We start from the raw sequence: 13,819 nt of genomic DNA, 5'->3' as shown, positions 1-13,819 counted from the left end.
AAGTCAGTTCAGTTCAGTTCATTTATTTCCAGTGTTCACAAATCAGTGTGTTACAATACATAATGTATATGGGTGTACATGTACAACAGAGGAGTGAAAACTAGCCTATGCATTATAGGCATGGGCCCTTGAACACGTGTTCAGACACCAAGTGACAATAAAGCAAAATGCTGTATTTAGAGAAAAAGGTTTACATGCAAAGATAAACAAGGATACAAAAATGCATTTTAATGAAGCAGGTTCGTTTACAAGTCATTTAAATCGTTTGTTTATAACGGGAGTGTAGAATTTTAGAGGTTTCCAATGCATGTATGAAGGCAAAGCGCAGATTGAGCTAACAATCCTAAAGTGCTTCCTATTATACTTGTTTATGATAATCATGTCTACGTCAAAATGTCGCCTTATTCGCCCATGGTGTTTGCAATTTTTGGCTTTTTCGCAAAGTTGCAGAAAGCCTTTATTTTTGTCAAGATTTTTTTTTTCGGCTCTCACTGGGGCCTTAATCTTGACGGAGTGCAGTAGAGGAGAAGCAGCCTTGCTATTTGGGTGTTGTCCTTGGGCAAGACACTTGATCAATATTTGCTTTCTACCAAGTAGCAAATAGGGACCCGTGCAGGCAGAAATGGAAATGCTGGTAAAGCTGTTACATAAGTTAAATATTATTTAAATTTATTTTTAAAAGACGACCTTTTCGTTTTTACTGTACCTTATAAATTGTCCACTAAGGAAAAAATAAGTGGATACAGAAAAAGTTATGTGGTGTTGACCAAGCATTCAGGGGTCACCCTATGTCTTGCTGCCGAGACAGCAAAAGAGCCCCGTACATATAAGTAGATGCATAACCTGGACTTCGCAGACAGTCCCAGCCGGTGACTTAACTGATTGAGCTAAGGTCGGTTGGTGTTTGACGACGGGAAATTAAGACTCTTAAAGTAAATCACAGAGCGCGTGTATCGAAAACCAAAAATTACACCAACGGGACTCGAACCCCAGACCCCTGGCTCTGCGGACAAGGAGCCTAACCACCAGGTAATGTAATTACATAGTCTTTGAACCACTGAGTGTTTAAAATAGTTGGAAACACTTCTCAGCTTAGTCTACGCTTTGCCTTCATGCATGAAAACAAACCTCTAAACTTCTAAACTCCCGTCATAAACAAACGATTTAAATGCCGCATAAACGACCCCGTTTCATTAAAATGCAATTTTGTTGATTTTTTTTCGTATACGGTACATTCGCCGTTTTTTCCCCGCAGTGTAATCGGTCTATTTCCTGTACCTTATACTCTTCAATCCATTAATTTTGCTTGTCGGAGTTTCAATATTGTCGCTCTACTCGGCAAACTATTCATTTCCATCCGCCATTTACTACTTTTTTTTGCTTCAAAACATATTAACAAAAATGAATGGATTGAAGAGTATAAGGTATTGAAAATAGACCAATATACTGTATAGCGGGGAAAAGTACGGCGAATGTACAGTATACGAATACGAAATTTCAGCAAAAATGCATTTTAATGAAGCAGGTTCGTTTACAAGTCATTTAAATCGTTTGTTTATGACGGGAGTTTAGAAGTTTAGAGGTTTCCAATGCATGTATGAAGGCAAAGCGCAGATTGAGCTAACAATCCTCCAAGTGCTTCCAATTATGGTTGTTTATGATAATTATGTCTACGTCAAAATGTTGCCTTATTCGCCTATATAGTGTTTGCAATTTTTGGCTTTTTCGCAAAGTTGCAGAAAGCCTTTATTTTTGTCAAGATTTTTTTCGGCTCTCACTTGGGGCCTTTAATAATCTTGCCGGAGTGCAGCAGAGGAAAAGCAGTCTTGCTATTTGGGTGTTGTCCTTGGGCAAGGCACTTTATCAATATTTGCTTTCTACCAAGTAGCAAATAGGGACCCGTGCAGGCACAAATGGAAATGCTGGTAAAGCTGTTACATAAGTTAAATATATTTAAATTTATTTTTAAAAGAAAACCTTTTCGTTTTTACTGTAATTTATCAATTCTCCACTAGGGAAAAAATAAGTGGATAAAGAAAAAAACAAAAGTTATGTGGTGTTGACCAAGCATTCAGGGGTCACCCTATGTCTTGCTGCCGAGACAGCAAAAGAGCCCCGTACATATAAGTAGATGCATAACCTGGACTTCGCAGACAGTCCCAGCCGGTGACTTAACTGATTGAGCTAAGGTCGGTTGGTATTTGACGACGGGAAATTAAGACTCTTAAAGTAAATCACAGAGCGCGTGTATTGAAAACCAAAAATAACACCAACGGGACTCGAACCCCGGACCCCGGGGTCACTGGACAAGGAGCCTAACCACCAGGTAATTTAAATACACAGTCTTTTAACCAGTGTTAATATATAGCTGGAAATACTTCTCAGCTTAGTCTGCGCTTTGCCTTCATAAACGTGCATGAAAACAAACCTCTAAACTCCCTGTACCTAATACTCTTCAGTCCATTCATTTTGCTTGTCGGAGTTTCAATATTGTCGCTCTACTCGGCAAACTATTCATTTCCATCCGCCATCTACTCCTTGTTTGGCTTCAAAACATATTAACTACAAAGGAACCAAGTTATAGTACTCTCCACTGATTCTTGACGAAGTTCTACATGTTATACAAATCTATTTTGCTGAATGTTTACTTTGATATATGAAACTGTATAGTTATTTATTCCTTACGTAATTATGCAATTATTGGTATGTACATGTATACCCTTGTTTACCTTTGCATGTAAATCTTTTTTCTCTGAATACAGCATTTTTCTTTAGTATTGGCATTTGGTGTCTGAACATTAGTGTGATATAGGGCCCATGCCTATTGTACAAGCTGTGTTTTCTTATGGTTCCTCTACAGTTTCCACTCGTCTTTTGTACATGCACACGTATACATTGCAACATACTGATTTGTGAACACTGGAAATAAATGAACTGAACTGAACTGACTTCTAACGAAACGTTTGAACAGGTAAGTCCCTGTTTAAGTAACACTGACAGCTCGATCAATCTTTCCTCTTTCCTTTCACTTTGACCTTGTTTGTTCTTTCAATTTATCTTGTTGTAGAATTTAAGTTAACATTAAAGACAGGGTCAAATTTCTTTTTTTATCACGAATCGCAAAAGCGTTTTGCCGAAGGCTTTTCGAAAGCGGCTGGCCCGGCTCACAGTACGAGACTACGAGTGCCGTATATTTACATAGTCGAGGGACGGTAGCTGTCTAAATGAGTATGTATGGAGCATGTTATGTTGGTCAGGACGTCTATTCTAAAACTGCGGGGAGAGGTTTCGGTCTCGCGCGAGCGACTCTTGAGCTTTGTTTCCGAAATACGATTGTTCACCGTTTCTTTGGAGAGGATCAAATCATTGGTTTCACCGTGGAAGAGTTGCTTTCAAGATACGGTCTTTGTTTCACGACGGGTTCAGCACACTTTTCGTAGAGTCACGACCGTTACGTAATTGTTTTTGTTCAAAACGCGATTGGGAAGCCTTCGCCTGTTCAACTTCTCCGCTTTTGTTCCAATATCGCGATACAAGAGCGAAGGGGGCATATACCGGATTTTATTAACATGTGTTTGGGTGGAGTACGTAGGCCTGTTGCGTGGCAAGAAAGATACGTGTATTGAAACTCAGTGTCTGCATGTCGCCCAGTAGACCTCAGACAAAGCGTCACGCTTTGTTTACATGTGCGCTTTAGCTATGAGAGCCAGGGTTGAATTGGATGTAGGATATGAATCTGATGAAACTACAGCACAGAATGAAAGCAATTAGAATGTGTTATTTACGCTCCCTATTAAATGCTATTATTTAAGGGTGCCCTAAAACACACATTGCAAGTTATAGATGGGCGCAGCAAAAAAAAAGCGTCATTTATGACACATACTTGGACGTGTTTGGGCAATGTTTTCAACCTTTTTTCTTAAAATGTACTCAATTATTTTCTAGTTCTTTCATTATCACTTCTTTGGAATACTGCTCAATCTCCCACCCACCCCCAGAAAAAAAACAGTTTATTCTTCTTCTTTTTTTTTTTTAGGGGGGGGGGCGTCCAAATAAGTAGCTTTTTATTTCAGGTTGCGTTTGCGCACAAACAGATCCGCCGAGCAACTGAACTGGTTTCCAGTCCATTCATATTGAACATGATAGGGTTTTGGGAACCAACCTAACATGTCTTATAAATATGCAAAAGTGAAGAACGTTTGTACTGCTCTAAAAGTTGCGAGTCCACGATACAATGTTTTGTTGTTGCGGGGGGGGGGGGGGGGTGCAAAAGCCGAAACTATCACAGGTCCAATTGTTAAAGATGTGTCCCCATGCCATTTGCGCGTTGATTATCCAATCACCTCGAACATTGATTATCCAATTGGTATTTTCCTAGAATCCAAAGACGTTGAGAAACTGAATTAGTTCTTTAAAAAAAAATCGATTTATCTTCGACCAGATATCAATTCGGCTCTCGCAGGGTGGGTTTTGTGTGCAAAATGGAATTTTCTCTTTAAATCAAACGATGCAAATCTAAACTAGTAAACAGCACGTGTTGCCATCTTTAATGTCGTTCCCCCCCCCCATAACCGTGCACACCCACGGGGGTTGCGAAAACTCGGGTCTTCACAGTGTCTGACCAAAGAAATTTCGGAAGCCGCACCGGCGGGCGGCGGGCGGCGGGCAGCGGGCCGGTTCACCGTACGGCGCGTCGTCCCCATTCCCTGGTTACGTTGTACGACTGCACGGAGAGGTTTCGGTTTCACGCGAGCGACTCGAAGCGTTGTTGCCGAAGGATCAAACCACAAAATGCATGCACCGTGTTTCACCGTGGAAAAGTTACATAATACTTTTACATTTGGGTGGAAAGCACCATTCATTTCGCTCTCCCGCCGTTACGTACTTGTGAACGCGCAGTCGCCAGTTCAACTTCTCCGCTTTTGTTTCAATATCGCGATACAAAGAGCGAATAGGGCACACACCGCTTAACCCGATCAACCTGCATTGGAAGCAAGATACGTTATTGAAACTACAACAGAAACGCCATAGCAAGTGCACTTTTCCAAGCCCCTTCTAAAATCTATACTGTTCATAAACTGGGCAGTGATGTGATAGGTTCATATATTCGGCAAGCTTACTATTACTGACTTAAACCCCCCCCCGGATATCATGACCTTTTAATTTCCTGCAATAATCCCCCCCCCCCCGTTTATCGCAGCTTTGTGTAAAACACGACTCAATGACTTGGACCGCATATAGCGAGCTGATGTACTCAAGAATACATGCATTTGGAGGTTGCTGAGAGTGTACTCACTGAGAAAAAAATCGGTTAAAACCTTGGCTCTGTCAAGATGCCACATGTTAATTGGGACACATACGCAACGTCGCATGGGGGGGGGGGGGGGGGGCAATGGGGGCCATTGCTCCAAACTCCAAACCCTTTACGCAGCCAATGCGTACATCATTAAAATTGCGCTTCCATGCACCGACGCCATAAAGAGCCTTCCCTCTTGCTTTTTATATCAAATTTGGCGCGTAATATTTTGGACTCACTTTTTCGGGGAACCAAAAAGTTTGACACACCCTAATAAAACACGGACCACCCTTAAAAAAACCTTTAAAAAATGTTCTTTATTTAGCCTTGTATATACGTGGGCGCGAGACCAGTATCGGACTGAAGGGTCGCGCTACCTGAAACGAATTGTTGATTGCAAGTAGGGAAACAAAAGAGGAATAGTTTGAGAGAAGTGTGCTTCCTCCATCGAGAATAAAGCTGAATACTGCAATTCGGCGTAACAATCAATGCGTTAACAATTACGTAACAGAGTGCGCTGTCAATTGTGTAACGCCCGACGTTGAAAGAGAAAGTAAGGCGTGTTTCTTGATACCGTATTGAATGGAAAGAATTCTTTTGCCGAGTACATTGTTCAATGATGATCATTGTGGCGATACTACGTAACGCTTTGTTTAAAAGTGCGCTTTCCTATGAGAGCTGGCCCTCATAGGAAAGCGCACATGTAAACAAAGCGTGACGTCATTACGTCTCAGGACCATTGAGGGCACTATTTAAGTTTAACGGTCAAGCCTACGCAGGTTTGGTTTGGGGGTTAAACATACGAAAAGTAGTTCGAGCTTAATTATCGTTTCGGCGACGTAGCTGCTATTAATTACGTGTGTTCATATAATACGATTATTGAAAAAGGTTGTGTGATTACTTTTAGTTGATTGAGGGCTATTCAAGTTTAACGGTCAAGCCTACGCGCAGTTTTTTTTTTGGAGTTAACGTGCCAAAAGTAGTTCGCGCATAATTTGCTGTTTTGGTAACGTAGTTCGCCAAAACAGCTCGTGTTAAAAATACGTGTGTTTCATATAGGACAGTTAAAAACCTAGAACCTCCAGAACCAAATGGTAACAAATGGTGGATAGTGTAATATAATTATTAGAATCAAGCGTTATAGTCTCTGTGATATTTGAAGTTATTGAAAATTGATAACGAGTTACGCGAAGTATACGGTATAACAACCAGTGGAATCCCATATGAGTGCAGACCAGCAAATCGACTCCCTTAGACCTCGATGATAATTACGAGTTTGTCCGTAATTTCTTAAAAAAGTACTCACAACTCTTAGAGGTGTTTGAGACACCATTTAAATCAAAGCTTATTTTATTATCTTTTATTTTCTGTTCAATTTTTGTTCCATTATCCAATGACTAATGGGAGAAAATTCCATCAAAGGATGTCAGCCCGATAAGCAGTCCATTGGCCCATCGCCATTTTGAAAAATGATGCCTGCGCTCTATTGCAAAGAGCAATATTAGGGCTCAATTTCATGCAAATTGGCCCGCATATTGTGTCATGGTTGCCACTAAACCAAACCCATGATAAAATTGTATGATGTATATACGATTACGTATACACGTGTGCATGTACAATAGACGGGTGAACACGGTCAAGGAATCCATAAGAAAACACAGCTTGTGTTTATATAGTCATGGTCCCTGTATTTAAAACGATAATGTTCCGACACCAAGTGACAATCAGGCAAATGGCCTAGTGGTTAGGCTAATCGTCCACAGACCCTGGAGTCCGGGGTTCGAGTCCCGTCGGTGTAATTTTTGGTTTTCAATAAACGCGCTCTGTCATTTACTTTAAGAGTCTTCATTTCCCGTCGTCAAACACCAACCGACCTTAGCTCAATCAGTTAAGTCGCCGGCTGGGACTGTCTGCGAAGTCCAGGTTATGCATCTACTCATAGGTACGGGGCTCTTTTGCTGTCTCGGCAGCAAGGCATAGGGTGTCGCCTCGTTTCCTCCCTTAACGGTGCTTGGCCCTCCGGGGTTACATGGATGGATAGGGAAGGAGGTGTGGTGGGCCGGGGAATCCGAGACCCAGGAAGAGTACTATATGGGAGTCGGTAACCAATCGCGACCCCTGAATGCTTGGTCAACACCACATAACTTTTTGGTTTTTTTTATCCCCTTATTTTTTTTCCTATAGTCGAGAATTTATAAGGTATAGTAAAAACGCTCTAATAGCAAAGAATTTAAGCATACAAATTGTGATTTGGCCCGCATGTAATACATTTAATGTGTGTCATGGATGCCACTAAACTATAAACTCATAATAAAATCATGATAAAAATGTGCCCAGATTTAAAAACATGTGCAAAATGAAACGCCTTTTCAGAGGGTTACAGACGCCCTAAATTGGAATAAAAGTACGTTTTCTCTTTAAAACAAAAGATGCAAATCAAAAAATAGTAAGCGTAGAAAAAAAGTATGTAAACAGCACGGGGTGACATCTTTACGAATAGGTCTTCAAAGTGTTTGTCCAAAGAAATTTCGAAAGCCGCACCGGCGGGCGGCTGGCGGCGGGCGGCGGGCGGCGGGCGGCGGGCCCGTTACGGTGCGTCGTCTCCAATCCCTGGTTTGGTGTAAGTCTGCACGGAGAAGTTTCGGTTTCACTCGAGCGACTCGAAGCGTTGTTTCCGAAGGATCAAACCCCAAAAGCATGAACAATGTGCGCTGTCAAAAGTGTATCGCCCAATGTGAGGCGTGTTCGAATTCCTTGGTACTGTAGGCCCCTAGTAATTGGAAAAAAATCTTTTCCCCCAAGTGCATTGTTCAATGAATATTATTTGTGATGATACTCTCAATTGAGGGCACTATTTAAGTTGAACGGTCAAGCCTGCGCAGGTTTGGTTTGTGGGTAAAACGTACAAAAAGTAGTTCGCCCATAATTAGCCGTTTCGGCGACCTAGTTCGCCGAAAGAGCTCCTGTTTATTTCGTGTGTTCATATTAGGATGATTATAGAAAAAGAGGGTTCGTTGCTGTCGTGATTCGAAAGAATGGTATAGATTGCATAATTTGTACCGTGTGCAATGACGATCAGTAGTTGTGTGGTTATTTTTAGTTGATTGAGGGCGCTACTCAAGTTTAACGGTCAAGCCTACGCGCACTTTGTCTCGGGAGTTAAAGGTACGAAAAGTAGTTCTCGCGTAATTTGCTGTTTTGTTAACGGAGATCGCCAAAACAACTCTTGTTGAAAGCCTGTGTATCATGTTAGGATTAAAAATAGGAACCGCTACATTTCTTCGGTTCTCATTTCTAACAGACCCTAATTTTAGGCTCCCGACAAGACAAACGCACCTAGAACCTCTAGAACACTATTCACCGTAATGTAACAAATGGAGAAAATAAATTCAGGAAATCAGGCTCTGTGATATTGGGAGTGATTGAAAATTAATATCGATTTACGCGAAGTATGCGGTATAACAACCAGTGGAATCCCAGAGAGGACGCCTCTCATTAGGTGTCTAATATGGGTGCAGACCTGCAAATCGACTCCCATAGACCTCAGTGATAATAATGCGGGGGCTTGTGCCATATTATCAATAGGGAGCCCCAATAAAATCCTACAATCAGGCATACTATATTAATTACAAATGCACCCCTGTCACGACTATTTCTTTAGGGGGAGACCGTTCGCATGTACGTCACATTCCTTCTTTTTGCTAATGGAATTTTTTATTTTTAGGGGGGGCTAGACAAAATATTGGGGGGGGGGGGCTAAAGCCCCCCCCCCTAGCATCCCCCCGTAGAACCGCCACTGTTAATAGCAAAGAATTGAAATACAAATGTATATGCATTGTGATTTGGCCCGCATGTTATACATTTAATGTGTGACTCATGGATGCCACTAAAACAAACTCATGATAAAATCATGTTAAAAATGTGCCCAGAAAAAAAAATTGAAAAATGAAACTCCTTTTTCAGAGGGTTTCAGACGCCATTAATTGGACTAAAAGTATATTTCTCTTTAAAACAAAAGATGCAAATCGAAAACTACAAGAAAAAGGTACGTAAAGAGCACGGGGTGTCATCTTTACGAAAAGGTCTTCAAAGTGTCTGTCCACAGAAATTTCGAAAGCTGCGGCGGGCGGCGGGCCACAACGGTTCACCGTACGGCGCGTCGTCCCCAATCCCTGGTTTGTTGTAAGACAGCATGGAGAGGTTTCGGTTTCGCGCGAGCGACTCGAAGCGTTGTTTCCGAAGGATCAAACCCCAAATGCATGAATAATGTGCGCTGTCAAAAGTGTAACGCCCAATGTGTTCAAATTCCTTGGTACTGTACTGATTGGAAAGAATATTTTATTACCGAGTACATTGTTCAATGGCTATTATTTGTGATGATACTCTCAGTCGATTGAGGGCACTATTTAAGTTTAACGATCAAACCTACGCAGGAAAAAAGAGTTCACCGTTTAATTATAGTTAGCCGTTTAGTTCGCCGAAACAGCTCCTGTTTATTACATGTGTTCATATTAAGATTAGGAGTAGATGAAGGGTTCTTTGCTGTTGTGATTCAAAAGAATTGTATATGGTTACATAATAATTGTACAGTGTGCAATGACGATTTGTTGTGTGAGTACTTGTGGTTGATTGAGGGCGCTATTCAAGTTTAACGGTCAAGCTTACGCGCAGTTTGTTTTGGGAGTTAAACGTACGACAAGTAGTTCGCACATAATTTGCCGTAACGTTAACGTTGTTCGCCAAACAGCTGTTGTTAATCGCGCGTGTTTCATATTAGGATTAAAGATAGGGACCGCTGCATTTCTTTGATTCTCATTTTAATTTTGATGCCGTCACCATGTTTCACAGGTCACCGTACAAATAGTTATCATATCTTCCCCTCTCTACTTTGTATCTATTCAAAAACCATTACTCCATTCACATCTGAACGAAAAACTTGTAGGAGAAAAAAATGAGCTAATTATTAAAATAGTTATTCATCGAAACCTATTGAAACCAAAAGTAGGATGCTGACGTCTGTGCACATTGACTGCCAGTAGAGAACAATATTTTTTTACATTTTAGCATAGTTAAAGTTGACGTTTTGGTCCGAGACAGAACTACTCGAAAAGGATTTGTTTTGTGAGGGCGCCATTGCAATATTTCGAGAGTGCAAGCAGATGATATAGAGAGTGAGAGCATCGAACTCATGCAGTGGCGTATTAAACTGGGTCCAATTTGCTAGGTGGCCGGGGTGGGACCTCTTTTTTGAAGGGGACATTCATTGGGTTTTAAAAAAATCATAAGATCATTTTAACAAACTGTTTTAACCAACAGAATTTTAACCAGCGTTTTGAGATCGAGCGTAGGACAATTTTCGATTCAATTCTACAAGAGGTTGCCACAAAAAAATATCCCCTCTCTCAAAACAACCCCGTAATTAGGTTGCCAACCCCTGGGCCTAGGTCTAAGTCTAGACACCCCCACCCCCTCTATGCGAAATAGACCCACAAGTTTTTTTTTTTTTCTCGAACAAAATCGTCTGAGTTTGAAGCCACCAGTCACAAATGCTTGATTTTACATACATGTTGTAAATATGTTTACAATCAATGCCAATCATGGGTCGCCAGGACCTCTTATTCAAAATTACCCGTGGGATCAACAAAATATTCGTGAGCTCGCGCGCAGTAATTTACAGCCGTTTGGTGGTATGCACCCCTAGCAGCAACCAGCACTGACATGCACGCAGACCAGCAGTAAATAAACTGCCATAGACCCAGCGATAAAAAATGCCCTCACTTCAGAAATTCAGGAAAAATGCTCAAAACACTCCAAGGTGTTCGAGACACGCATCAAATAAAAGCGTATTTTATCATCTTCGTTTTCTATTAATTTTTTGGGGTTAATTTGATTACTTTTGGGAAAAATTTCCATCCACAGATGATAACTTCTAAAAATAGTCCTGATGCCCATCGCAATTTTGGAAAATGATACCTTGCAAAATAGATCACTTTTAAGGCAAAGTTTCATCGAAATTTTGCAGAAATACAAGCTCACAGTCCTGTGCACGGCTTTCATCCTTCTTTTTTTTATATTTTTTTTTTACACAAACTTTCAAGTTTGTGGCCCACGCGAAATGCTCTATAGCGGCAAATTTGAAAATACTCAGAAAACCCCCCCCATGATTTGGGTATGAGACACTTTCAGCAAAAAGCACAATCTTTTACTGGAAACCGAAAGGTGTATACACAAGAGGCAGGGGTTGTACAGAGCGAGTCAAAGGGAGAAGTGACCTGAATTCATGATTTTTTCCCTTCAAAAGCAAATTAAATTGGATACACCAAAGAAGCGCGCATTAAACGAGCATCATCAGTGTGAAAAAAAAAGAATCAGCGTTATACTGAAAACGATCCATAAAGTTAAGCATGTTTTACCAGAAGAACCTATTTTTACAGCTGTCCATGGAATTCTAAATGCTTTGAAGCAACTCAGTGGAGTATCAGAGATTATCACACAGGCATTCAGGTATATACATATGAGCTATTAATAATCCAAGTCAAGACTGAAACATTATGTCCGATTTTGTGTTTTGTGTATGAGAAACAAATCAATTTGGTTTTTTTAATGATGATGGTAATTTTTGTCTGTTTCCCTTTGCAACTTTTCGTTCATTCATGGAGGTAGGAAAACCCCATGGTGCATTGTAATTAAAATGGTATTCATCAATGCGTATCGGTACATGACCAATGGTGGGCAGCTGAATGATGTGGTATTTCTATTAAAATTGGGATAATTTGTGTTTAGAGTATGCAAATGAATACGTGGAAATTTCACAGTAAAACTAGTCAATAACATGTACTTTTATTCCCATGCTATTTTTTTCTATTAAATGCAGCGAGCTACATATTTTTGTTCCAACTCGAACACTTTGACTGTATATGCAAACCACATCAGCTAAAATATTATTCTCCATTAGAAGGAGGGGGGGGGGGGGTAAAATTCACATATATTTTCCCCATTATGGACTAATTTGCCATGATAAGAGAACACAGTGATAAAGCTATTCTGTTGATACGGTCCTGCTTTATTTTGTAAAACCTTTTATATAAAGGCCCCACTCTGAACAATGCCAATTAAAACGTAGTTCAATTATCACGCTGTCTTAACACAAGCCATTCGTCATGGTAACGGCATAATGACAATGAGGTGACTCTTGCCTGCAGTTTTCGTATGAAGAAAAAACTGTGGGCAACGTCAGAGCTGCTGTATCCATCTTAAAAACATGTCATGGTTTTTGGAGAACTTAATCTTGATACTTTTCTTGCTACTTTTAGTCAGCAACCGGAGTTTTCTCCAAGCCTCCTGCCCGCCCGGCTGGCTGAAATGGCGACAGTCTTGCTACATCCGACTCCCTAACAGGATGAATTGGTTTGAGGCCTCGGAGGCTTGTAACCGACCAGGAGGCAGCATGATTGTGCCCAATTCAAAGGAGGAAAACCTCTTCATCTGGGAGTCATTGGTAACAGGCACCGGTGGTCTCTGGATTGGCTGTACGGATGCGGCTCAAGAGGGTGTCTGGCTGTGCGATGGTCAGCCTGCACAATACACCAACTGGCATCCGAGCTACCCAAGCAGAAGCAATAAACGTAACTGCGCCCGTATATCCACCTACGAAGGATGGCGTGGGGTCGATAAGACACTTTGCAATAGACAGCGATTTGCTGCCTGTGAGATGACACCCTCTTCGGTACCAGCCTACCACACCTTCACCGGTCCCGATGGGCGTGTCCCCCAGCGATGCCTCCTCCATCACGACATCAAGAATCTGACGGCAGAGGGCTTGCTTGCCTGTGGCTGGGCGTGCCGGGCCGATCCCCGATGCCGCTCCTTCAATCTCTGGCAGAGCAACAAGAAAGAAAAGATGTGTCAACTCAATGACGTCACTCGTCTTGTGGCTGATGACAACGACTTCAAGGCAACCGACAACTGTTACTTTTTTAATTTGTGAACATATTTTACTGAAAGAACACGTGCCGTCAATGCTCGGACCCTGGCTCGGACGAACACTATACTACTGTTGGAAATACACTGATACCTTATTACGCATTATATTATAAATACACTGCTGATTGATTGGAACTCACAAACATCGATGCCTTGTTTTAGAAGTAGCTGAGTTTAAGGTTAAAATCTCAATCTCAAATTTGCCGTATTTGTGTTTCGTCACGGGATGAACAACATACAATCTGGATGCCTGTTGAAGTCGTCTGTTCATGTCATCTTCAATGGACACGAACATTGACTGTTTCGTTTTTAATTTTTGAACATTATCATCCAAAGTGAGTTAAGTTTAGATTTAGATGTACATGTACCAACAAGAGGTTGTGAAAAGTAAGTGTGAACAACGAATACTAATGTATTCTTCGTTATGTAAAAAAATAAAAAATTAAACATTGTTGTTTTCATGGTAGATCTGTCGTGGAAAATTATGAGTTCCTGATTAGTTACAACAGGGGCGGCGGAACCGGGGGGGGGGGAACTTGC

General features: G+C 41.2%; 1 protein-coding gene across 2 annotated transcripts; it reads left to right on the top strand.

Moving 5' to 3' along the window:
* Positions 1-2,788: 2,788 nt before the first annotated feature.
* LOC119738521 (lactose-binding lectin l-2-like) lies at positions 2,789-13,819 on the top strand. 2 transcript variants are annotated; one of them, XM_038213424.1, is made up of 2 exons: positions 2,789-2,971; positions 12,610-13,818. In XM_038213424.1, the coding sequence occupies exon 2, from the start codon at positions 12,696-12,698 to the stop codon at positions 13,281-13,283; it is 588 nt and encodes a 195-aa protein (XP_038069352.1). In that variant the 5' UTR covers positions 2,789-2,971; positions 12,610-12,695; the 3' UTR covers positions 13,284-13,818. The 2 variants fall into 2 exon arrangements, with proteins under 2 accessions (XP_038069352.1, XP_038069351.1); XM_038213423.1 differs by lacking the exon at positions 2,789-2,971 and having other exon boundaries at positions 12,409-13,819.

This window comes from Patiria miniata, unplaced genomic scaffold (assembly GCF_015706575.1).
Source record: "Patiria miniata isolate m_02_andy unplaced genomic scaffold, ASM1570657v1 HiC_scaffold_3, whole genome shotgun sequence".
In the NCBI taxonomy this organism is placed as follows: Eukaryota; Metazoa; Echinodermata; class Asteroidea; order Valvatida; family Asterinidae; genus Patiria; species Patiria miniata.
This window is presented reverse-complemented; position numbering and strand designations above follow the sequence as displayed.

Coding starts and splice junctions, on each gene's coding strand:
- LOC119738521 (XM_038213423.1), top strand. CDS start 12,558: ATGTCATGGTTTTTGGAGAACTTAATCTTGATACTTTTCTTGCTACTT.